Source organism: Herpailurus yagouaroundi, unplaced genomic scaffold (genome assembly GCF_014898765.1).
Source record: "Herpailurus yagouaroundi ecotype Mexico unplaced genomic scaffold, PumYag 100, whole genome shotgun sequence".
Classification (NCBI taxonomy): domain Eukaryota; kingdom Metazoa; phylum Chordata; class Mammalia; order Carnivora; family Felidae; genus Herpailurus; species Herpailurus yagouaroundi.
In genome coordinates, this window is record NW_024412391.1 from 43,738,022 (window position 1) to 43,765,583 (window position 27,562).

The 27,562-nt window shown below is 42.7% G+C and overlaps 1 protein-coding gene and 1 long non-coding RNA gene across 2 annotated transcripts in view; one reads left to right on the plus strand and one right to left on the minus strand.

The window, feature by feature from the left end:
• The window catches only part of HIBADH (3-hydroxyisobutyrate dehydrogenase), a 111,560-nt gene extending 94,281 nt beyond the window's left edge, over window positions 1-17,279 (plus strand). The window contains exons 5-8 of the mRNA XM_040472379.1: window positions 2,372-2,505; window positions 4,556-4,632; window positions 11,981-12,137; window positions 16,329-17,279. Coding sequence (XP_040328313.1) covers window positions 2,372-2,505; window positions 4,556-4,632; window positions 11,981-12,137; window positions 16,329-16,487 — 527 coding nt within the window. The 3' untranslated portion in view covers window positions 16,488-17,279. The remainder of the gene's footprint in view (window positions 1-2,371; window positions 2,506-4,555; window positions 4,633-11,980; window positions 12,138-16,328) is intronic.
• On the minus strand, window positions 4,028-12,071 carry LOC121028565 (uncharacterized). Its single transcript, XR_005789308.1, has 3 exons — window positions 11,958-12,071; window positions 9,811-9,820; window positions 4,028-4,042 (listed from the first exon to the last, which is right to left on the minus strand). It is a non-coding gene; the product is annotated as an uncharacterized LOC121028565 (long non-coding RNA).
• Window positions 17,280-27,562: the final 10,283 nt, after the last annotated feature.

Genomic DNA, 27,562 nt, shown 5'->3' on the forward strand with positions numbered 1-27,562 from the left:
GTGTGTGTGATCTTCTCGTGCTTAAGTAACTTATTTCCTCTTTTTGAAATATGTGTTTGAACAAGTGAGAAAGTACACCTGTCAAAAGATTAACCAGCTGAGAACTATTGTCAGCATTAATTTTCCTTTAATAAATGACTCTCTGAAGCTATTTAGCAATCCGTAATCTAGATACAAAGCTATTGACCTATGATGGATAGTGCTGGATTTGTTTGTAAGCTTTGACTTAAATCGTCTACTTAATTTTCCTAGGTCAGATCAACAGGATTAGGAATCAAGATGGTTATGTGGTTTGAATAAAAATGGCTATAGAAATTGAGCAAAATAATTGTAAAAGAGTAATGATCTACCACCTTGGTGAAGTAAATTAGAAACTAACAAAGTGACAATCACTTAAACTTCAACATTATCAGAATGTTCAAAGGACACAGACTGGCTAATTAAAAGCATTTGTTATAATTGGGTTTTTGTACATAATCATTTCCGAAGTGTGTCTGAAAATATTGTGAAATAATGTAATTTAACCTTATGTGTGAGTATCCTCGGCTTTCCTAACATGTGGGCACTTCCTCTTCCACAGTTATTTGGCTAACATAATGCTGACCTCTTTTGCTTTTGATAATTAGTTAAAATAGCATAAACTGTAATAGAAAGGCTGCTTGATCTGGCAATAGCAAAATATTCACAATTTCAATGAAAGAGGAATCTCTTCACTTGGGGTTTTTATATATAAAAACGGTGTATTTCATTGACTAAATTAAACTAAAAAGTAGGCCATTATTTGTAGTTATCGATTATAGTGGCCAGATTTGATAAATAGACAATGATGGTTTCTTTATTCCTAGCCACACTGTAAAATCAAGTGTAAAGGCAAAAACTGTACTAGCTTTCTTCCACACACTTTCCTGGTTTTGACCAATAAAACCCAACTTGAAAATTATGAATTAAAATTTATTTAATACTAAAAGCAGCAATAATACTCTTGGTTTTCTTTTATAGCTGATAAAACGTTAGATGAATGAAGCTTCCCCTCCTTTTTTTAGGGACAAGTCTAGGGCATGTTTTGTGTGCTAACCAATCATTTCAATCAATGACCATGCATCAGACCTTTCTAAAGAGCTAGGAAGCAGTAGCCCAGCCACAGCTCATTTCTTCTCCCTGCTCATATCACTAGGAATGAATTGCCCAAACGGTGTACAGGAGGAGGGAAAAGAAAAATCAAATAATACTGGAAAGTGCACATCAGAATTACTGGTCTAAATAAGCGACTGTTTTCTTTAACTTAAAAAAAGACTCTTACCATCTGAAATGCCTACTTGTGTGCGGGAGAAAGAGCCAGGTCTTCCTCTTTGTAGATCTCATCGGTAGATAGCATGTGGGGAGCAAGCAAATGGACTAAAGACACCCAAATCCCCAGAATAGCAGATCCCTCTGGCTCCTCTTGCGCTGGTCAGGGCACAAGGGCCTTTTTCATATACTTTCTATTGCTTGAATAGGTTTCTTAGAATAAAAGATGCATGAGAAGGACAGATTCCATATGTTTTCACTCCTATGTGGATCCTGAGAAACTTAACAGAAAACCATGGGTGAGGGGAAGAAAAAAAAATGGTTAGAGAGGGAGGGAGGCAAAACATAAGAGACTCCTAAAAACTGAGAACAAACTGAGAGTTTATGGGGGGTGGGAGGGTGGGGTGGGTGGGTGATGGGTATTGAGGAGGGCACCTGTTGGGATGAGCACTGGGTGTTGTATGGAAACCAATTTGACAATAAATTTCATAATGAAAAAAAAAAGAAAAAGAAAAATAATTTTCTTATAAAAAAAGAATAAAAGATGCACGTGAATAATAAAATGCACGTTTCAAATTACCATATGTCTCGTGCTATGATTATGCCAGATACTTGAGATGAATTGAGAATAAGAGTTTGAATCTGTGTGTTCTTTTGGGTTATTATTAAACTCCACAATACTTGATTTTTAAAATATTCCAGGAGAGGGGCTAGCTCGGCCAGTAGAACATGCAACTCATGATCTCAGGGTCATGAGTCAAAGCCCCACATTCGGTGTAGAGCTTACTTAAAAAAAAAATATGTATATGTATGTGTATATGATACACACACACACACACATGCACACACACACACAAATATGTATATGTATATGTATATGATACACACACACACACACACACACACACACGCACACACACATTCCAGGAGAGATTTAGGGCATCTTATATACGCCTGACATAAATACAGTTTGGAGGCAAGGTGTTTTCATTTGTTTTGGGGCTTTTCTGTAGTTTTACTATCTACCTAAACACTTGAAGAAATGTATCCTTTTGTTCTGTCCCTTTACCCCCAAACTATTCAGGTGTGGGAGCTGCTCGGTCTAGGAACCTCACATTTATGGTGGGAGGAGTCGAAGATGAATTTGCTGCTGCCCAGGAGTTGCTGGGGTGCATGGGCTCCAATGTGGTGTATTGTGGAGCTGTTGGGACCGGGCAGGTAACATTTTCACATTAATGACCCTGACTTGATGATATACAATTGGCTAAGGTTCATTTGTCTTTCCTGACCATACTATTATTCCAACCCCACTCTGTTCAATTTGTGGATTCTTTGCTCAGATTTTCTTAAATTAATTTGGAATAAATTCGTTTTCCATCATTCCTGCTGGAATTAAGCAGACATCAGCCAATTAACTTATTAAAAAAGATACTGAAAATTTCATCATTCACATTCAAATTTCATCATCCTACTGGCCACTGAAATCACCCTTAAAAGTGCTTCCATAGGAAGTGCTCATGGTGTCTCAGTTGCTGTTTTCCTCCAATTATGTACTGCAGCTCTGTTTGTAATACAGTCAGGAAGAAGTAATCTGGGCACTTTCATCTTTTTCTTGAAAAGCGAATAATGTTCGGGGCACCTGGGTGGCTCAGTTGGTTAAGTGTCTGACTTTGGCTCAAGTCATGATCTCACGGTCGGTGGGTTCCAGCCCTGCGTCGGGCTCTGTGCTGACAGCTCGGAGCCTGGAGCCTGCTTCGGATTCTGTGTCTCCCTCTCTTCTCTGCCCCTCCCCTGCTCCTGCTCTGTCTCTCTCTGTCTCTCAAAACTGAATAAACGTTAATTTTTTTTTTAAAGGAAAGCAAATATTTTCATTTAGAAATATATCAGTTCTCTAATCAGATAGAGGTGAATGGCAACCTTGAACTCAGAAATCAAACTAGTTATCCCCCGACCACCACCACCACACGCACTCTCCCTCAATCTCCCCTCCTCTTAATGCTTGGTCCTGGTCGCTGGCACCCTCTTTATCTTATTCAAGACTTTGGTATTGTCTCAGATATACCTATTGTCTCCATTCTCTTATCCAGTCTCCAGGTTCTACTGATTTTTGCTTCACTGTCTCTCCTTGTTGGCAGTCTTGTCCATCCCTCACATTACCTGATCCAGTCTTCTCCCGTTGTCTCCTACCTTGCGTACTGCTAGAAAGCCTGGATGCCAGGTTTACCACTCTGCCAACACTGTAACCAAAACCAACTCCATCAAGATATTTGCGTCATCATACACTTGCCAACTCTGAAACTTTGAAGAGATGCCTATTTCCGGCCGTGTCAAATTTTAACTCTCCACCCTAGCTTTCATAGCTCCTACCCCAGTCTTAACTACCACACTTCTTACCATTCCTTACAACATAGGCGCACGAGTCAGTTTTCTTACTGTTCTCCCATGCTCTGATATATTTAATCCCTCTTACATATTTACCTTTTCCTATGCTCTCCTTTCTCCCTCTTGCCTATTTAAATTCCTGCCTGGCCTTCCAAGAGGTGGTTTCAGGTTCTACTTCCTCTCCTCAGTGATCTTGTTTCTCTGAATTCTCACTGTCTCTGTCTGAGGGCCGTACAGTTTTCCACTTAATTGTTTTTGTTTATTTGTTGCCTTTATCTTCAGTGTGTCACTCCGTTGCCCCAGTTAGAATGTAAGCACCATTCTATAAAGAGCAGGCGTGTTAGAGATGTTACGTACAACATGATGACTGGAGCTAACACTGCCATATGATGGATATGAAAGCTGTTAAGAGAGCAAATCCTAAGAATTCTCATCACAAGGAAAAAACGTATATATTTTGGTATCTATATGAAATGATGGATTTTAACTAAACTTACAATAATTATTGCATGATATGTGTGAGTCAGATCATTGTGCTGTACGGCCTAAAGTTATACAGTGCTGTAGGTCAAATATACCTCAGTGAAACTGGGGGGAAAAAGCAGTCATGCCACACAGGTCAGTATTCCCTATAGACTGTGCCCACAGGAGGAGCTCAGGCACCACTGTAGGTTTCTTACCCAGTGGAAGAGACTCCCCAGTCTGCTCCCAGATAGCCTGGCAGACTCAGGAGGAGGCATGCAGCACCATGTTCCTTTCCCCATTTGAGAGAATCAGTAGTTACACACTCTTCTAGAAAGAAGCCTGTGGGGTGGGTGAAGAACAACTTCCCGTGAGTTACAGCTTGAAAATAAAGATATTTAATATGTACTCCATTTATTTTCAGGCCGCAAAGATCTGCAACAACATGCTGTTAGCCATTAGTATGATTGGGACTGCTGAAGCTATGAATCTTGGAATCAGGTTTGTCGAATATATATTTTCATGTACTAACAATTTTTATGAGCTTTTCTATTTGATTTTCTGATGTTGAAAAAAAAAAGGGTCCGTGAGAGATGAACGAGTTGATCTAGGAACATTTTGAAAGTACTTCATTATTGAACTTTAATAGACTTTGCTTATTTGACGACCACTGGGCCCTGGAGAGCATGAATATTCTTTGCCATAGCCATAAAATGTGTTGTGCTGTATATTCGAAGTTACATTATCCTTTTTATATGGGAGCTCCATTTCTTCTGTTGTATTGAAATGCAAGAAACACTTTTACTGTAAAATTTAAACATACTTTGGCAGTGTAGGACAAATTTTTGTAAAACGCCGTTTTAATGTATGGCGAATTCAAGTGTTCTGCTACCACATGACTGGTTTTATGTATCTGTTCACTACAAGGGCTCTTGGTTGTTTAGTCTTGGGATAAACTGGATGGCATTCATAAAGCTGCAACTCATGTACATAACTCTTTCATTTTAACTGGCTTGTGGTTTTGTTACTTTACATTAAGGATATGTCTTTCCATTAAAATAAAATGCATCCATACTCTGCTGAAAGTGATGCAGGAATTTTGTTTCTCCTATGATAAGGATCATCTTTTAGAATGCTTAAGGTTAATGTCTTAAGTTTAGCCTTTAATCTTTTGGGTTAGGAATGTTACATATGATTAATCACCTAATTAATTGTTTGAATGTTCGGTATTTCATGAATATAATAAATATACATTTCTTACTTTAGAAAATGCTTAATTAGCAAGATGCTTTATTCAGGTGTTTTCTTCACATTTCCCCAAACTGCTTACCAGGGATATCACAAATCAGAGTAGTGTTTCATCTCACAGCTTTTGATAACAGCAATAAAAGAGCCAAAGTGCTTGAGATATTTTTTAAAACACAGTAATGGATTCACATTTCCTCTTAATTACCATATCAAGATGCTGTTGTTTATTGAATTGCCCTTGTCTCAGATGTTAAACTATCTTGACCTATTAAGTTGTCATGTTGTAATTGAGATAAAAGAGGAATTTGCTTTGCATCAGTGCTAATTGGTTTATCAATATCCTGTACCATTTACATTTTAAAATTGAATGTCTGTAAGATGCTAAGGCATATCTGTACAAAGCCTTAATAAAACCGGTAGTATACAGGGAGCTGTTCAGAGTGGTATGTCTGTACTGTAGCCAGTTTTAGGCTATGGGTCACTTAATCATAAATGAAAAACGTGTTACTAGTGACTCGTTTTCATGTCCATCCTCTAGACTAATTTCACGGAAGAGGAAGATGTAAATTTCTGGAGCCAAAATTGCATACAAAATTAATTGGTGTTGACAATAGGATTGGAGCATTAGTGTGCATATGCATCTTTAGAATTTTATCTTCATTCTTCTGGATATAAATGAATAATAATAAAAACAAAAAAGCAAAAGCCTAGATAATCTAGGCTATGTTCTACTGAAATTTCCCTCTTCATCTGTACTAGTTTGTTTTATATCCTGCTTCTTACTCTGAGCATCACTGGTTTGAGATATTCCTTAGGCCTAGCGATGTATCCTCTGGCCTTCCTCAGCTAATTTTCCTAGCAAACCTCCTACCAGATGATCATTTGCTATTCTAAAATGAACTTTTTGTGTGGTTAGTGCTGATAGAAGTCTAACTCCAAACACCAGCTAATAAAGAATAGTATGAAAGTCACTTGAATCAAGTGAATGGAATAAAATATATACAATGAAATACGTACATGGACTACTGCAGAGAGTTTGTGATCAAAGAGAAGATGAAAAGTGATAGAATTCCAAATAGAAATGTTAAGAGGAAAAGCAATAACTTCCCTTATTATTGGTCTTGATCCACTATGATAAAAATAATGTTTAGAAAGATGAAACTTTAAATGTTTAATTTTTCTGAAACTCTACATACGTATATTGCTATCACGTATATAATATTTGCATATATCATATATGAAAAGTGAACACAGAGTAGGAACGCCCTAATTTTACTTAACTGGTAATAATTTATAACTTTCTGGTGCTTCAGATTATACTAATGAATTGCTTATTTTCATAACATTAGGATTTTATTAGTTTATCTTGACAAAGATTCTCAGGGGCTTGAAAGTCCTAAAAATGATTGCCTCTGCTATTGTCTTTTCTCCATGGTTTACAGACATGGTTTAAAGTGACAGGATTGTTCTCTAATAGAGTATAGAGAGCGACCACGATTTATTGAGCTTTGCAAGGTGAAAGAGAAAATTGGCATCAGCAAGCATAAATTCCCAAGTAGTAAATTCCCACAAAGTAGTACAGCATCAAAGTGGCTCAGCCACATTTATATTCTGTTCACTCTGAAGTGAATTTTTTTTAAAGCATTAATGTCAACATTTACAAATTGAGTCACCTATTCCTATGAAGTGATCATTTCTGATTAATTTCATTCTCATAAGTCAGTGTTTTTTCTAGAACTGTGTTTCCCATTTTTTTAAAAAATAGAAGAATAAAATCATACAGTTTAGAACTCTTATTGACCCTATGTTCTTTTACAGTCAAGATGGATATAAGGGAAATTTTAAACGCTACAAAAAAAAAGTAAAGCATAAAGAATATGGGTATACAACATATTTTTGAAATTCTTTTTTTATTAGACCTTTGTACCTTCTAATTGGGTTCTGATTAGGACTCAGAACATAGTTTTATTGGCACCGAAGGTGTCCTGCTTCCATTAGAGATGTTTTGCTCCCGTGTGTCACAAAGGAACGGTGCTGATAGTGGAAGCTTTGTTGTTTAGTTTTCATAAAATTTTGCTCCACTGGGAATTGTCCTGTCTTTTTTTTCAGTACTGGTGGTTATAACAGGTCATTTGCATCACCAGTCAGCACCTAGGCCCCTAGCAACGGCCGTCTTGTCTTCTTCCACCTTAAAAGAAGCTTCGGACAGTTGAACTTTTCTGGCAGGCTGTTCAAGATGAGAACTTTCCCACAAGTGTCATTTTAGTTTCTTGGCTACTGCCCTTAGACGGTGGTGCGTTTTCATTTAGGTGATGACTTGAGTCCCCTTAGCTGTAAACCTAATACATATGCAATAGATGTAAACTTAATACATATGGAATAGATGATGTAAACCCTAATACGTATGCGATAGATATCAAGTGGCAGAAGGTTTATAATAAAAATTTGACCACATTTCTTTTTTTTTTTTAAGTTTATTTATTTCGAGAGAAAGAGAGCACACACATGTGTGTCAGGGAGAAGGACAGAGAGGAAAGAGAGAATTCCATGCAGGCTCCGTGCTGTCAGTCCAGAGCCCAGTGCGGGGTTCGAACCCACAAACCACCAGATCGTGACCTGAGCCAAAATCAAGAGCCGGATGCTTACCCAGGCGCCCTGACCAAATTTCTTACTAGATTGGTAAAGCACTGTCATATTGGCTTATTGACTGTTAAGTTGCCCACCCACGTGATCCAGTGAGACTCAGCGTGGTGGGAGTTTGGTGTCGTAGCTCGGCCATAGACTTAAGTTTTTCTCATCTATAACATGACAAAAATAGTAGTACCTGTCCACAGAGTTTTTTGTGAAAACGAAATGAGTTAATCTGTGTAAATCTTTTAAAACAGTTCCCGGCACATTGTACAGGCTCAGCATGGTAGTTATTGATGGTGGCGGTGGTTAGTATTTGAATTGAATTGTAACATTAAAAGTGGTTTCTTTATAACACTTCTCACCAGCTGGCGTGTGTATGTAGGTGTTTGTCTATTGCCTGTCTCCCCAACTAGAACGCAAGCTCCCTGAAGGGGATTGGCTTTGTCTGCTCATTGCTGTGTCTTAAGAACATACCTAGCACATAGTAGGCACTCCGTGAAGACTTGTCAAATGGATAAAGGGGCGAGAAGGGGGAGGGAGGCACTTCTCCGGCCTCAGGTAAAAGTTAACGTGTGTGTGTGTGTGTGTGTGTGTGTGTGTGTGTGTGTGTGTCTTAACTGGCTCATTCCTGGATGGCAGGCACAGCCTTTTCTTAGATTTTTACTATGTCTCCTTGGCTCCAGGCACAGCACCTGCGCGTGGCAAATCTGTTCAACATTGATGAATACGTGGATGGTCTGTTAAAACTGACATAGTCTTAGGGCACCTGGGTGGCTCAGTCAGTTAAGCATCCAGCTCTTGATCCCGGCTCACGAACAGGTTCATGAGTTCAAGCCCCGCATTGGGCTCTGCGCTGGCAGTGTGGGGCCTGCTTGGGATTCTTTCTCTCCCTCTTTCTGCTCCTCCCCTGCTCGTGTGCGCACTCTCTCTCAAAAATAAATAAACTTAAAAAAAACTGACATAGTCTTAGGTATTTCATTTTCACATCCTGTGATACAAACATCTCAGTTTAGTGACATAGTCTGCTTTGTTCTTACATAAAAAAAGACAGTGTAGATACTTCTATAGAATATAAAGTGAAAAAACTTTTTTGGCCCTTAACAGCCTTGGTTACAGTGAAGGCAAACATTTGGATTCTGTTTAATTTTTTTCACGGTGTATGCATCATTTTTACTTCTCTCAAAAGTTCATTTAAAATTCTTGTGTTTTAAAGGTGAGTAGATTTGACACAGTGACGTTTATTTGAGTTGCATTATATATGCGGTCAGAGCAATGAATTCATTCTCTGTTTATATCAGAGAACATTCCAGCAATTGTAAAGCCACATGCATGCACGCGCACACTCTCGAACCACATCCAGTGGCAAGTTATTATGGGGACTGACAGACTGTCATCCTTTTGATGGCTTGAGCTGTATATCTCCTGAACAGCAATGGGGCTCTTATGCAGAAAGTATCATATGTTCCCAGCCAATTTACAGGGAAACAGCAATAACATTTTATCATGGTTGAGAGCCCAGTAGCTGCTTCCTATTAAACTTGCCCTTTCAGATACCTGTCTTGGATTAATTTGTTGATTTCAAATGGAAACTCAGTCTTCTCCAGTGAAGCATGACGTTCTAGGATAGACTCTCTGAATGACAATTACTGTGTATTCTAGCTGGTTTCAGACCATTACAAGCCTTAGGCACAGTGGAAGACAGAGGACTTCAGTAACTGATTTTAATATTATGTCTAATTTTAACTGTCAGTTATATATGTGCCAGTGAAAGAATCCTCAGAAAGATGAAATGCAAAACACTTCTAACTTGCTCTTTTTAATGATACACTTTGCTGTAGGGTGGGGAGTCAGGAGAGGAAAAGTGGTGAGGGAGTAGCCATCTCCTCAAGGGGAGTCAGCACAGCGGGGAAGCATCAGATTTGAAAAGTGAGCACGTAACAACTGCCACCTCGCTTTTTTGCGTGCCCCTCAGGATGCTTCTAAATAGTAATATGTTCACCAAACAGGGTTCCATAAATCAGTGCCAGTATTTTTCCTTGAACACTCAAGAAAAATGAAATGTAGGGTTTTACAAAGGATAATAAGCTTTGCCCGCCATTTTGGTGAGTACGGTACATAGAGCATGAACCGCTTTAGCAGTAAAGGCTATTGTGAGGTTCTCTTGAGTATAACCAGGTAGGTTATAAAGAGAACAGTAACTCTGCTGCTTTAAATGTGATGAACCATTGTAAAAGAAAAATCTACATTCAGAAGCCCTTGAATTATATTTCAAATGGAAGGGAAGAGCGATATTTGGGGGTCTTAAAAATATTCCCTACTCATGGAGCACATTAGACATAGACATTCTTGAACCTTTGTGCTTAGGGAATATGTTTGCAGTTATAGCAGATTAATTGTTAATGTGTGATTTTTACTTTTCATAGTATGCACATTGGCTTTCTCTTTCCCAAGTCATCTGCTCTAACAGCATACTGATAGCCTCTTATTATTTAAAAGTGGAAAGAAAGCATCAGTAATAAACTACACCTGTAACAAACTTGGAATTTTGTAAAGGAATGAATGAAACTGTTGGATTTCTTTCAGGCAGTCTACCATTGAACGGAATGTATGACAGCCGATTAGAGTGAATCTTCTCTGTCTGTTATAATCCTTAAGAAGACTCCCCATTGTAACACGGTCCACCACTTGATTTCACACATGTGGCATGCCATATATATTCCTCGCACCACAGCTACTTCTTGAAAACCTGATTACGTAACAGTTGTATTATGTGCTATGTCCAGACATACACTGGCTGTCAGCCTTAGCCCCCTACTCCAGTACTGGAAAAATGTGTACTGGGTCATGATACTCACATTGGGAAATAAACAGACATAGGTTTCAAACACAGAGGAAACAAGAGCTTAAGCAAGGCAAAATGCGTAATTTGTTTCACACTGATACGTGTCTCTTTTCAGTTTTTTTTTTTTTTCTTCTCTGGGAAAGAGTGGTTCTAAGGAAACGCAGAAAGCTTTTATGACAATTATTTTATAATGTCTCTTTGTATGAAAGAAACCAGTCAATTGCTGGGTAGAAAGTTTTATTTGAAACTTGATTCAGTGAAACTTAGCCAAACTGTGCTTCCCAAACTGCATTCAGATTCTCAGAATCAAAATAATACAGCATTTTGATTCTATTTTTTTCTGGGTCCACACTACACAGCCGTTGATGCCCTCAGCTCAGTGATAGAACAAATGATGTTTCCGCTTGGGCAAGCTTTGTTTTATCAGGATCAGTAACCTTATCAGCAGTTGACCCAGAACTATAATGCATGTCTCTGAATAGATAGCATATGTCACAGCTCTGTGCAGACTTGCTTCATAAGCAAGATCGTCTAATGAAGATTTAATAAATAAGGAAAAGTTTGCAGCAAGAAATGTCTTCTTTTATAATGATAACTTCTCTTAAGCTCGTTTTACTGCTCGCGGCTCATCTCTTGTATTCATTCTCATAAAAGCTAAAAGAATAAACATACATATAAATGCATCCACACGGACTTCCATGATGCATGGTTTATCTGCCAGTATTTCTTTCTGAAATATATCATTTGTGAGGAAAGAATGTAGAATTCAGATTATCATATTGGTTTAAGGTTCTTATGTGACACATAAATGCAACGATATCCAAAAGACTAGAAAACCCATGTGTGTGATAAACCAACAACTACACAATTAAGTGTTATTTCTTAAAAGTAGGGTATAGCACAGGGGATTTTCTCCCAGTGCAGAATGTCCTGGCTCAGAAGTGTTTAATCACGAGCTTTTAATACCCTATAATTTAAGACTGGGTTCTTTGCCCTCATCAATCTGCTTTGATTTTTGAAGACATACAATAAATGGAGAAGGAAGATAGAGCATCCTCATACGTAAATAAGTCACGCATGACTTGTACATTTTGACATTTAACACTGCTTTTCTTTGACCTTTGACAGGTTAGGGCTTGACCCAAAACTATTGGCTAAAATCCTAAACATGAGCTCAGGACGGTGTTGGTCAAGTGACACTTACAATCCTGTACCCGGGGTGATGGATGGAGTGCCGTCGGCTAATAACTATCAGGGTGGATTTGGAGCAACACTCATGGCCAAGGTATGGTAAATGCAGAGACTCCCTCCCCAAGACAGAGGGGAACAGATGTTAATGGGCTAATCCCCCACTCCCCTTTAACAAAGCATATGTCTACCCTAGACGGCAAGATTACTAAAATAGCGATTCACTTACTCATTGGAAGTGAGTTAAAACTTAGCTTAGATAAAAATCCTTATTTTGTTCATTTATATTCCTGCCCTTTCAGATGAGAAGAATAGGCTGGGAGTTTTATTTTGTGCTTGGGTCTGTTTGTATTGTGAGATGGGCAAGATTTTGTTCTTCATAGAAATTTTCATTATTTTACCAAGTCCTTAGAATGGAAGGAGTAAGAATTTTCTGGATAATACATTGACATTGGGTACACCTATCACAGAAGAAGAGAATATCTTTCTCACGATACTAGATTTCTAAATACGCCTTCCCGCTTTAAGAATATGTACGTACATAACTATGTATGCATTTCCCTTCTCTGCCACCACCAGTACCTTGGCTGAGCCTCCTTTGGATCATACCAAATCAGTCCTTAACTGGTGTCCTATCCTTTCATAATCCTCTCCGGTTCATTTTCTGCCCCGGGGGAGGGAGCGGGCTTCTGGACACGTAGAAACCGGAGTGTGCCATTTCCCCTACTAAGTCTCTTTCACCGTTTCCTGTTACTTGTAGTTTAAAGTCTGTCTCTGCAAGTTGTCTCACGAAGCCCTCCATGATTTGGCCTTTGCTCGTCCCACCAGCTCGTTTCAGCCTTCCCAGCTCATCTTTTGCTTCCACCATAGTGAACTCATTTCTGCCTGTTGTTGTCTCTTTTTTTTTTTTTTTTTAATTTTTATTTATTTATTTTTGAGACAGAGAGAGACAGAGCATGAGCAGGGGAGGGGCAGAGAGAGGGAGAGACACAGAATCTGAAGAGGGCTCCAGGCTCTGAGTTATCAGCCCAGAGCCCGACGCGGGGCTCAAACTCACGGAGCGTGAGATCATGACCTGAGCTGAAGTCAGACGCTCAACCGACTGAGCCACCCAGGCGCCCCTCATGGTCTCTTACTTGCAAACCTCCACGCACGCTATTCCCTCTGCCTGCATCGTTTGTCCTTGTCCCCCCCCCCCCCCCATCCCAGCTTCCGGCACAGTACCTGGCATATTGCCAGCATACGTTAAATATTTATTGGATACAGCAGTGTTTGAAACTACATTTCTTATTTTGCAGTTTGATTTCTCCTCACGTTTCATTTAAGAAAATATTTATTTTTATGCTAATCCGTATCCTGTATGTAGTTTGCATATAATTTAGGATTTTGTAATTGTGCTGTGTGGCTGTTACTAGGTTAGAAACAGGAAGTAGCTCCTTAAGTGTATTGTTTTCATCGAAGCCGCAGGTGATTTATTAGGGCACACGGAAACATGAAAGAATCGCATTTATGCTCAGTTTCCATTCTGTGTCTGTGTGAAGTGGGTTGTGAGCTGTTAGCTTATTCGGTTCCACTAATACGGCTAATGGCTCCAACAGAGGAAGTGGCTAACAGTAGAGTGTAATAAGAAGGATCAGATGGATTTGTCTTTCTGTAGTGCTGGCTTTGTCTGGGGACTCCGCCCTAGCTGTCCTTCACTCTGTGGTACACCTGTGCTTTAGCCATTTTCTGCAGCGGCCCTGCCCACTGTCAGAGTCCTTCCTTTGACATGATTTTCTTGGCACGCCTGGATGGCTCAGTCGGTTGAGCATCCAGCTTCGGCTCAGGACATGATCTCACGGTTGGTGAGTTCAAGCCCCGTGTCAGGCTCTGCACTGGCAGTGGGATCGGGATTCTCTCTCTCACCTCTCTCTCCGCCCCCTCCCCCGCTCATGCTTTTTCTGCTCTCTCACTCTCTCTCAAAATTAAATAAGTGAACTTCGAAAATAGATCAAATGATTTTCTTGATCATGAATGACAGTGTTTTCAACTAACAGTGTGAGACAGGGCAGGAGTCAAACATATGGGTGTTACCGGTGTCCTTCCCTCAAGAAATGCAGTTGTGGTCTCCCTTACAAAGAGGAAGACTTCTTAATTTTGCTTGGAATGAGAGTACGTAGAAAGGAACTTAAAAAAATCTTTCATCACCTCAGATTGCTGTTAACAAAAACACACCATAGCTAATTAGGTTTGTGTAGAGAAACTGATGGAGATTAAAGAACTCCCCATCGATGCTGTGTTGATTAAAGCAGTCTTAGCATTGTGATTCTGCTTGGACAGATCAAGGCTTAGCTGCTAAGAGAGGTTTTGTTCAATGGCCATTAAATTTTATTGTGCTAGGGGATGTCGTTGAAGTGGAGGCTTGTGCATTTATTTCTAGGTCTTAACATCATAAAATTCTAATATGTTGTGTGTATATAATCAGAACATAGTCAATATGAAAACTAGATCATTCTTCTGAACTCTCCACCTAGATGTCTACTTGTGATGGCCGCTACAGAACAGCATATGGAAAATCACGATGATTCTTGGTACTCCCTCAGTATACCCATTTCCTCATAAAACATAACACCTTGGTCCCCTGTTCACTCACTGAACCTTATTGCCATTGTTGTGTTATTTTTTCCTGAACTACCCACTTAGCTCATGGATTCGTAAATATTTTATTTGATGAATGATGTGGAAAATCTATTTATTTTAAATTATACATTATCAGCTTCAAGGGATGCCTTCTTTTTCTAACATTTCAAGATACAAAAGCCTCTCAGGTTTTCGGAGACTAAGCACCGTTCGTTTTTTAGAATGTCCGTCCTTTAAGGTAGTGGCCACCAAAGCAATTTCACTTTCTGTTTTTTGGTTTGGGCAGATTTTATTTGGGTGTGTACTTGCCCCTTTGAAAAACTCTAGACCTTTCTTCTCGATAGTACTGCGTTCTCTTTAGTATGTTATGTTAACTCTGAGTTCTTCTGTTCTAGTTTGTGTTCCAGTTAACTAGGTTAAAAGTTAAATGCAGTCTATGTAGATTTTCTCTCTGTCATTTGAAAATAAATATATCTTGCAGATTTGCTGCAAAATGATGTCAACCAGAGAGGTTTGTCTGGGTATAAACGATAGCGTAGCTGTGTGTTTGTTAACTGTGCGGGACACAATTCAGCTTGCTTTTTATTTTTAGGAAACTATAGAAGAATTTAAGGTTAAGCAGATTTTTCAGATCTATTGTCTACGTGTGCAAATTATACAAATAAGCACAAAATAATGTGTGCAGTTACACCATCATACATATTTAAGAGGCTGGAGATTTAAAAGTTTTCTGAAGCTCTCAGGATGAAGCGTCAGCTCGCCAAGATGTTAAAGGGTTGTCATGAGGGTGGATGTCCCCTTGCACTTCCAATAAAACCCAAACTCCTTCCTGAACATACTAAAGCTTCTGTGTTTTATGTGTGCCCATGCCCGGCTCTTTTCTCTCCCTAGCCCCCTTGCTTACTCTCATTCAACCTCACTGGCCTGCTTGCTGTTTCTCGAATATTCAAGCCGTGTCCCAGCACCTTGCTGTTCCATCTGCCTGCGTCTCTGTTCCCCAGCTCTCCAAAGAACCCACTGCGCTCTGACATTCAGATCATGGGTCAAGTGTCTTCCCCTCGGAGAAGCCTTCCCTAAACATTCCCTCTATCAGAACTCTCTTCCTTCCACTCCACCCTTGCTGTCCACCACTTCCCAGCCCCTTCCCCTGCTTTATTTTTCTTCCTAGTCCTTGTCCCTATCTGAAATTGTAGTATTTGTTGTCTGTCTTCCCCGAGCGTCACAAGAACAGGGCCTTGGTTTCATCCTGCCTGTGTCACTGGCGCTTGGGACAGTGCTAAATACTTGTGGAGTAAAGAGATTGCATGGATATTCGGTGATTCCATGATGGGGGGCTTGTCTTAGGCTTACAGGCTTCTGCAGATTTGAAAAAGCATTTCCCTGTGTGACCTCATTTATCTAGTAACCCTTGTCCACGGTCAAAACAGACAGGTCTGGGTGGAGGAGTGGGGAGGAGACTCAGAAATTAAGGTTTCTGTCCAGAGCAGTTTTGCCCTATGTGAAAGTACTTACAAAAAATATATATAACCCGCCACAGTGTTTGTAAGTATCTTATTTTTTTCAGACTTCGTTCCTCCTGCCTTGAAAGCAAAGCATTAGGAGCCACATTTGCAAAGTGAGCCCTCGCTACCAGTCTCAATGTGTTCCTTCCTGTCCTTGTTTGATTTAGGATCTGGGGCTGGCCCAAGACTCCGCCACCAACACAAAGAGCCCGATCCTTCTGGGCAGCCTAGCCCATCAGATCTACAGGATGATGTGTGCAAAGGGTTACTCAAAGAAAGACTTCTCGTCCGTCTTCCAGTTTCTCCGAGAAGAGGAGACCTTCTGAGTTTGCCCTTTGGCCGTGGACACTGTTGGAAACCGACCTCCACCTTGGAGCCTCCTGATAGCTCACTCCACAAGTAAATGGGCTTAATCAAAGGTCACCTGTCTGCTTTTGACTGTCTAGGTCCCAGTAAACCTTAGGATTTTTCACCCATTTTTAACTGCTTATTTTTTTTTATCTATTTAGCAAACCTGTGTTCTCTCCATTTTTTTTTTTTTTTCCCTGTAAGCCACTGATGGTCTCTGCTAACTAGCCGATTGACCTTTTTCAAAAGTTTGACTCCTGAGCATCTTCAACTAAATCGTTGCATACTTCAATCAGGATAGTATTTATTCCACTTTACAAATAAAACCAAATATTGTCAACAGGATGAAACCTATCTTAAAGAAATTGGTGTGGGGAAAGGAGTTAGAAAAAGGGGAAGCATAGTGAATTATTACCTGTGTCCCTCGGGAAGTTTGTCCTGTTAACCAAGTGGCGGTATTCTTGCGTTGCTGAGGTTACTGATTTCTTTTCCAGGGAGTCGGTAAAGCTAACTGAACTCCCTGCTGCATGTTTATAAGTTGGACTCTGTTACATTATCTTACTGTGTATCCTTCTTGTTACAACTCCCAATACTCAGCAAACTTGTTTTTTATATTTTTGCTTCCTTACTACATATTTTTTGACTTTAAAAGAATGACATCTTTAGAACTGTTTCAGAGCCAATGATGATATTTGCTTTAGATAATTATTACATTATTCTAAATATAACCATATTATTTTGAAATCAAATAAATTTCTATGCTGATAATACTTTCTTGGAGTTTTCGTGTCTCCGCAGCCATTTGGCGAGCAATTGAATGATCTGACAAACTGGTCTTCCAGACTGATGGGGGAACGGGTGGGAAGAAAAGGAAGGGAGGGGAGGTCAAAAGGAACCGAGTCTGAATTAGCCCGTGGCAGGCCAGCTTCCTGCTGTTCATCCGAATCCTTAACGGACATTCATCTGGAAGTGTTCGGTTGTGGGTGCCATCAGAATTCAGCCTGTGCAACATGGAATATGCCACAGTGTAGACTTTCCCCACCACAGCCCCTGGAAGTCTTCTTGGCGATAGACCTCGGTGCCAAATCTGGCAGAACTACAACCACTTCCCTCAGTTTCCTGGTGATAAAACATCCCAGGCACTATTAGAAGTGCCGGGGCTACGGTGACGAACAGAATAGACAAAGTCTTGCCCTTGTAGACTATAGATCCTGGTGTCGTGTGTGTGTGTGTGTGTGTGTGTGTGTGTGTGTGTGTGTGAGGGGATGTGACAGACAAAAAATAAATGTTGACTGCATACGTCAGATAATAATAAGGGAAAAAAAAGCAGGACAAGGGGGATGGATGGGAGGTGCCCAGGGTATTTTGTTATGGTGGTCAGGTTGGCATTTGAGCAGAGAGAAAGAAGTGAGGGAACACGCCATGCAGATACCTGAGAAGAGAACATTCCAGGAACAGGGAGCAGAAAGTACAAATGCTAGATATGAGGAAAAACGAGGCTGTAAGTGAAGTCCCAAGATGAGGGGGGCCAGATCTTGTAGGGCCATGTTAGGACATTGGCTCTTATTCTAAGTGGGATTGGTTGTGTATCAGTTAGCCAGAGTGAAAGCTAACTGATGATACGTTGCCACCTCAACATTCAGCGGCTCAAAATAACAAATGTTTATTATTTTTCAAGATTCTCCAGGTCAGTTATATTATTCTTCTCCCCTGGGCCGGCTCCTCTGGAGCTGGAGGGTCTAGTTTGGCCTCACTCAGCTGGGACAGCTGGCACGGTTGGGGCTTCTCTCCACAGGGTCCGGGAGGCTAATCTGAGCTTCTTCACGTGGTGGTGGAAGGGCTCTCAGCGGCAACGCAGGACAAGACCAATGAGCAGACACTTGGCTGGGTTCTTGCTTCGTGGCTGTACTGCCCCCTTGGCCGAAGCAAGTCACATAGCCCAGCCCAGAGCCCGTGTAGGAGGGGATGACCTAAGAGGGTGGACACCAAGGCATTACGGTGGCCATTTTGCAAATATCCTGTCCCAGGCAGCCCATTAGGGATTTTGTTAAGAGGGTCGACGTGGTCTGACCTAGCCTTAAAAGGGATCACTGTGGCTGCTGTGTGGAGAATAGAATGTAGGGCGAGGCTGGAGGCAAGGAGACCAGTTAGGAGAGGATGGTAATAATCCAGATGAGAAGCAGGGAGGGCTGGGACCAGGATGTTAATGAAGAGGTTTCTGTCTCCTCGGGCAAGAAATGGTCAGATTGGAACATAAAGACAGATGCACTAACTAATGGATTGGGTGAAAGAAAGGGAGGAGTCAGGGAAGAATCCAAGGTTGGTGGGGAAAGTGGAGGGCAGGCGTTACCATTTACTCTGGGGGAGATGTGGGAAGTTTAGGAGGAGAAAACTCCTAGGTGGCCTGGAAGCCACCCAGGGGGAGGAAAGGCAAAGGTCCAAGACCACACCCTGTGTTACTCTCACTTTCAGTGGCTGGGAAAAAGAGCCAGCAAATGAGATGAGGGGTAACAGTAAGGTGAGAAGACGGTGGGAGCCAAATGCAGATTGTGTCGGAAGGAAGAATGATTGTATCAAAAGCTACTGATAAGCTGAGTAGCAAATGTAAGAGCTGAGAATTAGTGATTTGCCTTGGCAAACTAAGTGCCTCTGACGGGTGTTCTGGGGCACGTTGGAAATGACATTGGACACGAGGGAATGGGAAGAGAAATGGGAAACGTTGAGTAGAGACAGCTCTCAAGACGTTTTGCTGTTAAGAGGAAAAAACATGGGATAGATACTGGCAGGGATGTGGGGTCAAGGGAAATTTTGTTGATGTGTCTTTAAGATTGGAGATACTATGGGATCATGCTGATGGAAGTGGAATGGTCCAGTAAAGGAGAAGGAGTGGTGCATGGAAGAAAGGATGCTTGCCAAGGGCTATCGTTTATGTATGCATGTTTATTTTTGAGAGAGAGAGAGTGTGAGTGAGTGGGGGAGGGGCCGAGAGAGAGGGAGACGCAGAATCCGAAGCAGGTTCCGGGCTCTGGGCTGTCAGCACAGAGCCCGACGCGGGGCTCGAACTCACCAACCGCGAGACCATGACTTGAGCCGAAGTCGGACACTCAACCGACTGAGCCACCCAGGCGCCCCTATGTAGTTTTCAGCATAAAATAACATTAGTGCTGGAAAGGATCTTACCCACCTCTCAGCACGTTGCAGCCCCCCTCCTCTGACCATAAGTTTTCTCATCTATAAAGTTGTCATAAACAGGGGCCCCTGGGTGGCTGAGTTGAGCAACCGACCCTCGATTTTGACTCAGGTCATGATCTCATGGTTCATCAGTTGGAGCCCCGGGTTGGGCTCTATGCCGACAGCGCAGACTTTGTTTGGGATTCTCATTCTCTCTCCCTGCCTCTCTCTTTCGCAAAGAAATGTAAAAATAAATCACATTGGCATAAACAATGTAGCTGAATAGTAAATGCTTACTCGGAAACTTGAAAGCAAAAAATCTGAATCAGGGACAATCCCAAGTGTCGGCGAGCACGTGGAGACGTTAAAACCCTCATACGCGACTGCCGGGACCATACAGTGGTGGAAAAGAGCGTGGCAGTTCCTCGAGAAAGTAAACACAGAGTTTCCGCCGGACCCAGCGGTTCCACTCGATCCTTGAGGATAGATACATACACACTCGAGAGGAACGAAGTTAATGCGTCCGCACGGAAACTTGTACACGAATATTCGTAGCGGCATTATTCGTAAGAGCCAAAAAGTAGGAACGGTCCAAATGTCCCCTGACTGATGACTGCGCCAACAGAGTGGCACATCCATGCCGTGGAAGAGTGGCCATCAAAAGGCATGGAGTACTGACCCAGGCCACAACTTGGGTGAACCTCGAAAAGCAACATGGCAGGTGAAAGACGCAAGACCCGGGGGCCGCAGGCCGTGTGATTCTGCGGGGAATGGCAGACCAGGCAGATCCCCAGACCCAAAGTAGACGAGTGGTTTCCAGGGACTAACGGGGGAGGGGGGACATAGGGAGTGACTGCTGCTCTGCATGGAGTTGCTTTCTTAGGGTGATGAAAACGTTCTGGAATTAGATAGCCATGGATGCATGACTTTGTGAATGTGTTAAAAACCACTGAATCGTACGCTTCTAAATGGTGAGGTTTATGGTGTGTGAATTGCATCGCTAGGCAAAAGAAAAACTAAGAAAAAGTCACGAGTTACAGCCTCTCTTCCCAAGTGGTTCTCGACTGGGGCAATGTTGCTCTGAGGGGACGTATGGCAATGTCTAGGCGTATGTGTGGTTGTCATGTGGGGGCTGCGGGGTGCTCCTGGCATTGAGCGGGCGGGCGTATGTCGGGGACACTGCTAAACAGCCCACAGTGCACGGGACAGCCCCCGCAACATATGCCCCAAATGTCCATAATGCAGGGTTTGAGAAACTCTGCTCAGGTGTGTGTTCCACAGGCACCTCAAACTTGGTGTATCGAGACCTAAGGTCCCCCATTCTCCCACCCAGCAGACCTGCTTCTCCTCCGGGTCCCTGTCCCATCCAGGTTCCCAGGAAGCATCCCTGACTCCCCTGTCCCTTCCACCCGCTCTCCACGGGGAGGTCTATCTATACCTCTGGCGCCTACGTCAGGCCCTCATTGGTTCTTGTCAAGGATACTTGAGTATCTTTGCAATTGTTCCTTTTTTTGTTCGTTTTTAACAGCTTTCCTGAGGTATAATTTATATACAATAGAACTCGCTCGTTTTAGGGGCGCCTGGGTGGCGCAGTCGGTTAAGCGCCCGACTTCAGCCAGGTCACGATCTCGCGGTTCGCGGTCCGTGAGTTCGAGCCCCGCGTCGGGCTCTGGGCTGATGGCTCAGAGCCTGGAGGCTGTTTCCAGTTCTGTGTCTTCCTCTCTCTCTGCCCCTCCCACATTCATGCTCTGTCTCTCTCTGTCCCAAAAATAAATAAATGTTGAAAAAAAAATTAAAAACAAACAAACAAAAAGAATAGAACTCGCTCGTTTTAAATGTACAGTTCTATGACTTTCAGTAAGCTTACAGAGTTGGACAGGCATTGCCACAATCCAGTTTTAGAACGTTTCTATCACTGCCCCGCCCACCCTTCCTGTGCCCATTTACCGTCATTGACTGTTCTCACCCCGCACCCTCCAGCCAGAGGCAACCTCTAATCTTTCTGTCTCAATGGATTCCAGCTGTTCCTGGGCCACCAGTTTGGTTCTTCAATTCGTCCTTCACGACACTGCAAGAGAGATCTTTCCAAGACTGAAATCCAGTCCAGTCATCCCCCTGCATGAAATCCTTTAGCCTCGGTTGCAGTCTGAACTCTTCAGCGTGGTGTTCGTGGCCCTTCATGCTCTGGCTCCTATTTTACTTCACCAGCATTATTGCCCTTGGCTTTCTTTATGGCATCCCGGGTGTCAAAGGTTGTGAACCACTCGCCATTTTTCAAGCGCGACACGTTTCTCACACCCCAGTACCTTTGCACGTGCCACTGCCTTCACCAGAAATGCCCTTCTCCACCCCTAATTGTGTCATATCTTCTGAAAGATATCTTCCATATCTTCCTCATCCACTTCAGGCTGAGTCACTTCCCCTCTGTTTGCATAGCTATTTGATGATATCGCTTGTATCATAGGACTTGCCCTGTTACACTGTCTTTGCCGGTTTGCCTGTCTGTCTTCCATACCAGTCCATGAGCTCTTTGAGGGCACAGAATGTGTCATATTCAGCTTTGAGTCCCCGTGTTGAGTTCAACGCCTTGCATCGAGTAAAAGCAGAGTAAATGTGTGGCTGTGTGAATGACTGAGTCGTGGAAGCTATGGCATTGCATTCGTGAACTAACTGCGTAGACCTTTTTCTTAAAGATTCTTCCTCAGCAGGAGCACCTGGGTGGCTCGGATGGTTAAGCGTCTGATTCTTGATTTCGGCTCAGGTCAAGGTCTCATAGTTTGTGAGATGGAGCCCTGAATCAGGCTCTGCGCTGACAGCATGGAGCCTGCTTGGGATTCTCTCTCCCTCTCTCTGTCTCTCTCTGTGCCTCCTCCGCCTCTCTAAATAAATAAACTTAAAAAAAATTTTTCTTTTTTATAAGATTCTTCCTCCGCATGTCAGGTTTGTTTTACTTTGTGTTATCAGTGATGCAGTTTGTTACACATGGTTGCCCAAGATGTCTTTGCAGAATGTGAAACTTTGAAAAAGTTTTCATAGTCCAAAGATTAGCTTACACTAGGGCGCTTGGGGTGGCTCGGTCAGTTAAGCGTCCGACTTTGGCTCAGGTCATGATCTCACGGTCCGTGAGTTCGAGCCCCGCGTCGGGCTCTGTGCTGACAGCTCAGAGCCCGGAGCCTGCTTCGGATTCTGTGTCTCCCTCTCTCTCTGTTCCTCCTCTGCTCATGCTCTCTCTCTCTCTCTCTCTCTCTCTCTCAAAAACAAATAAATATTAAAAAGAAAAGATTAGCTTACACTGAAGAAACTTGTGAGGAAAAATACGCACTTTTGGTAGCAATATTTTGTCTTTTGGTTTATGTACCTTTTTTTTTGAGAGAGAGAGAGGGCACAAGTAAGCGAGGGTCGGGGGAGGTGAAGAGAGAGAGAAGTGGGGCTCACCTGAAGCGGAGCTTGAGCTTACCCGATGCAGGACTTGAACTCAGGAACCGTGAGATCGTGACCTGAGCTGAAGTCAGATGCTTCACCAAGACGGAGCCACCCAGCGGCCATCTTTGTCTATGTGCTTTAAACCCCGACTTGCTTGCACATAAAGCATGCACACCTTCCCCTTCAGGAAGCACAGCAGTTTCAAACGTCATCTTCGATAACATGCTACCTGGACCCTGAGGCGTGCAGTGAATTTCATGACCACACGGGTTGGGCTTATTCAAGGGATTCTGCGAACCGTTAGATGTTTGGGAGAATCTTTTGCTATCCTGTTGACCTGATATCATGACGACGAAGCGTATGCCCAGCCACGGCTGAGTCCAGCTTTAAGTGAACTCCAAGCGGGCCGGGCCTGCTCCTCGGCCACTTTTCTCATTGCACGAATTTTGATCTTGACTTTTCTTGCAGGCAGTCAGGGATGCGTGCGATCTGTCCACGTCTTGGGGGAGGGGGGGCGGGCGGCGAGGGGGAGAGGCACGCCTGAGCAGGGCACGGGGCAGCATTATCCATGCACATTAGTTCTACCCAGGCTGCTGTCAGAAGCCTGCTGCTGTTCGGGAAAACAGCCCGTGTTCCTGCCGGCCTCAGCCTCAGCCTCAGTTAACCGCACCCTCGAGCATTCTTAAACGGCCGGCCGGTGGGGAGTTGTGTGCCCGAGTGGGGTTCTTAGCCGTCCTTCAGTTCAGTTGAAGAGGAAGCTTAAGGACATCGTAGGGATTTGTAATGTTCCTCGCAAGGTGTCAGGCCCATAAACTAGCGTGTCCATTGCACCCAACGCGTGCGTGGCCTCGTCTCTCGTCGGTGGCCAAGGGATGGAAGATGTCACCTTTTGCTGTTTAATGGTGGTCACCATGTAATAATTCAGGAACACCTAAAAGGGATGTAGGCTTCTCCGTTCAGGCTGGAATCAGCCTCTTTGAGAACATGAAAAGGAAAATACAATAAAGCAGACGCATTTTGCAACCAGCCGGCCGGGAGTGCTTCCGGGTGTCTTGGTTACCGGATCTGTCCTGGTTAGGAGACAGGAGACCCGCCCTAGGTCAACACTAACCTGCACAATATTGTGGGTGGCTTCCTTTGTTTGAAAACAAGAGCAGCGCGCAGATCTCCAAAGTTTGTTTTAGGTCTAAAATTCTGATGCCTCTTGGGGCGCCTGGGTGGCTCAGTCGGTTGGGCGGCCGACTTCAGCTCAGGTCACGATCTCGCGGTCCGTGAGTTCGAGCCCCGCGTCGGGCTCTGGGCTGATGGCTCAGAGCCTGGAGCCTGCTTCCATTCTGTGTCTCCCCCTCTCTCTGCCCCTTCCCCGTTCATGCTCTGTCTCTCTCTGTCTCAAAAATAAATAAAACATTAAAAAAAAAAAATTAAAAAATAAATAAATAAATAACATTCTGATGCCTCTTAGTTACGGGTTTACGAAAATGGGAGGCATGTGCTTCTGACAGTTTTTGGATTCTCTCTGTTTAGGTATTATTTATGGGTCATATAGCCATCTCATCTATTAGGGTTTTTTGTTTTTTTTTTTATAGCCAGAATAGATTCAGAGATCAATACATTTTTATTAATGATAGTCCGTCATGCCTGGTAAAGAGACAGCAAGAGAGCTCATCTAGAATGAGCCACTTGAATAAACCTGACACACAAGCTTAGCTACGAGCTGCATTTTGGCAGGCCTCTCTGTGAAATGACATTGGCAGAGGGAAAGACGATGGAAACCTTCCTCACAGCCAGACTCATAAAATCAAAGGGCAGGTTTGGGGTGTATTTCCCGACCCTGGCTGTATATGCAAATCCCATGACTTTTTGAGTGTAGCATTTTATCTTCCAAAGGACAAAATTTGGCATTTGCCATAGTCATTAAAAATGATAAATGCCTAAAATGCTTCAGAGTTGGGATTGTTGTAGGTTAGAACAAATATTGCGTCAGTGTCTTCAGAGTCGAAAACGTCTCACTGATGTTGTCAAGCCAGAAAATTAAAAAAAAAAAAAAAAAAAAAACCCTTCGTGATTTTCCTTTCACATCATGTGAAATTGGGCATAAGTGTTACCAGTACTGCTTATAAAAAGGAATGGTCTGGGCCTTTTGGAAGTGAATTATTGTTCCTGCCACCATTAAGAGATAGCCTTGTGCCCCGAAAGAGTTAATCCACTTCCAGATGGAGCTTTTCAGCCCCTCGAAGCAGAGTTCAGATGATATCAAGTTCACTCTTCTTTTACATTTGTTTTGGGCCTGTTGAACTTCATTTTCATTCCATTTATGGATCAAAGTTGAAATATCTTACGGTAATTTTAGACTATGTGAGGCCTTTCCCAGAAATGTCACCTTAGAGTTCCAATCTCAGAGACCCTAAAGAGCAAATGTAGCTTTAATCCGTGTCTCTCTCCTCCTCTCAATGACCTTAACCCTGACCCCAGGTCTGCTCTCTATAAGTGCCAAACATGATTCATTCTCCTTGCTTGATTTAGTTTTGTCCCTTTAATGAGCCAAGATGGCCAGGGAGGCCTGATAGCTTATTTGTGCTAATATAAGTATGCTCTCCTAGTTAACTCCTGACTCATTTATTTGGCTCTTACTTTTGCCTAGAACTGACCCTTTGTCTCAGAGGTCCCAGGTCCGTGTTTTTAGACAAAGGAGATTCGAGCGGTGAACGTTCACAAACGCCATCAGGGGACGAGACGCTGTCCCTGAAGGAAAGAGAAAGCACACTTAGAGAACAAGAGAGACGTTATATTCTGTGCCTCAACTGCCGTATCACAGACACAGCCTACATGTTCCCTGAGCACATAGTTTATGAGTTTAGGAGCTTTACCGCTCCTCCCCTCCGGAGTTCTAGGACTCAGGATGTCTGCAAGTTGCAAATTTTCGTGCTTGTGTCTTTGCGGTCTGCATGTCTTACTTCTGCAGCCTCTCTAACACCATTTCCGATGACTGTTTGTGCAGAAATGCATTTCTGACTTCGCGTTTGATACATCATATCCTCTGATTCCCCCCCCCCCCCCGGCGTTGGGGGGGTAGAACCGGGCCATCAAGGACACGTAGAAGGTGATAAGCAGGAAGAGACTTTTAAAAAGAGATTTACGATAGGGTTAGTTTCCCTGTCGTCCAGCTTACCACTTTCAGCCCAACTCATTTTGGGTCGGTAGGGATCTGACCATGGGGTTCTGACAAATGTGTTTTTATCATTGTGAATTTATGCTTGCCTCGGTGTCCAAAAAAAAAAAAAAAAAAAAACTATTAAAAAGTGATATGACTTTGAGCAGTGGCTCGATCCTGATTATGGCCCTTCCTGGCCATCCCATTTAATTTCTGGCTGGCCCAACTAGGGACATTAAAAGCTGCCCCTTCCGAGGTTGGGTGTCCCCTGCATTGCCCTGCACTCAAAGCAGTTCAGTCTGGCTCCTTCTATAGGTCGTTGACACCCTCAAGCTTGTATACACCTGTGTCACCACAAATCTTAACAGATGCAATTTTCTCAGCTGAATAGGAGAGTAGGAGTGAAGGACGGGGCTCTCATCTCGGTTCAGACCAGGAGGGGCGGGCACCTCTGTCCTCCCTCACACGGGCCCCCCCGGAGGCTGCAGGGCTCTGAGAGGGGGATTCAGTTAGGGGTTCCAGTCACATGCTGGAACTTTTGTTTTTGAAAACAACCTGCTTATTCTTTTCTGAAAACACCTCATCGTGCTTCTCCTGGAACAGTTGTCCACCGTACAGCTTTACATACTCACTTTCTTCAGAAGAAATAAAACTTCAGGGGCGCCTGGGTGGCTCCGTCGGTTAAGCGTCCGACTTCGGCTCCGGTCGTGATCTCGCAGTCCGTGAGTTCGAGCCCCGCGTCGGGCTCTGTGCTGACAGCTCAGAGCCTGGAGCCTGCTTCCGATTCTGTGTCTCCCTCTCTCTCTCTGCCCCTCCCCTGATCATGCTCTGTCTCTCTCTGTCTCAAAAATAAATAAAAACATTAAAAAAAAATGAAAAAGAAAAAGAAATAAAACTTCAAAGACAAGTCTCCTCAAGGCAGTCAAAGAATTATCTAATCTCCGGCTCTTCAGAGTTGGGGCATCTTTTCTTGTGTTAGCCCTGTTACGCCAGACGACTTCCTCTTCTTAAAAAAAAAAAAAAAAAATCATAAATGAATTCTGCATGGTCAGGTATTGTCATCTTTGCAGAGAATTTTCTTTGCCTAATGTCCTATCTGATGGGCCATTCTATGTATTATATGCTACATAATCTCCACAAATGTATACTGTGGTCCATAAAACTGCCATACTGTTTTCAGAAACTAGTAATTCACAAAGTAAACCTGAGACAGTGCTGTTAATAAACACAAATTGCAAACAAGAAGGTAGTAAGTGGAAATAATGCACTCATTTAGGAGTAATAAAGCCTTTGATCTTACTTTGAAGG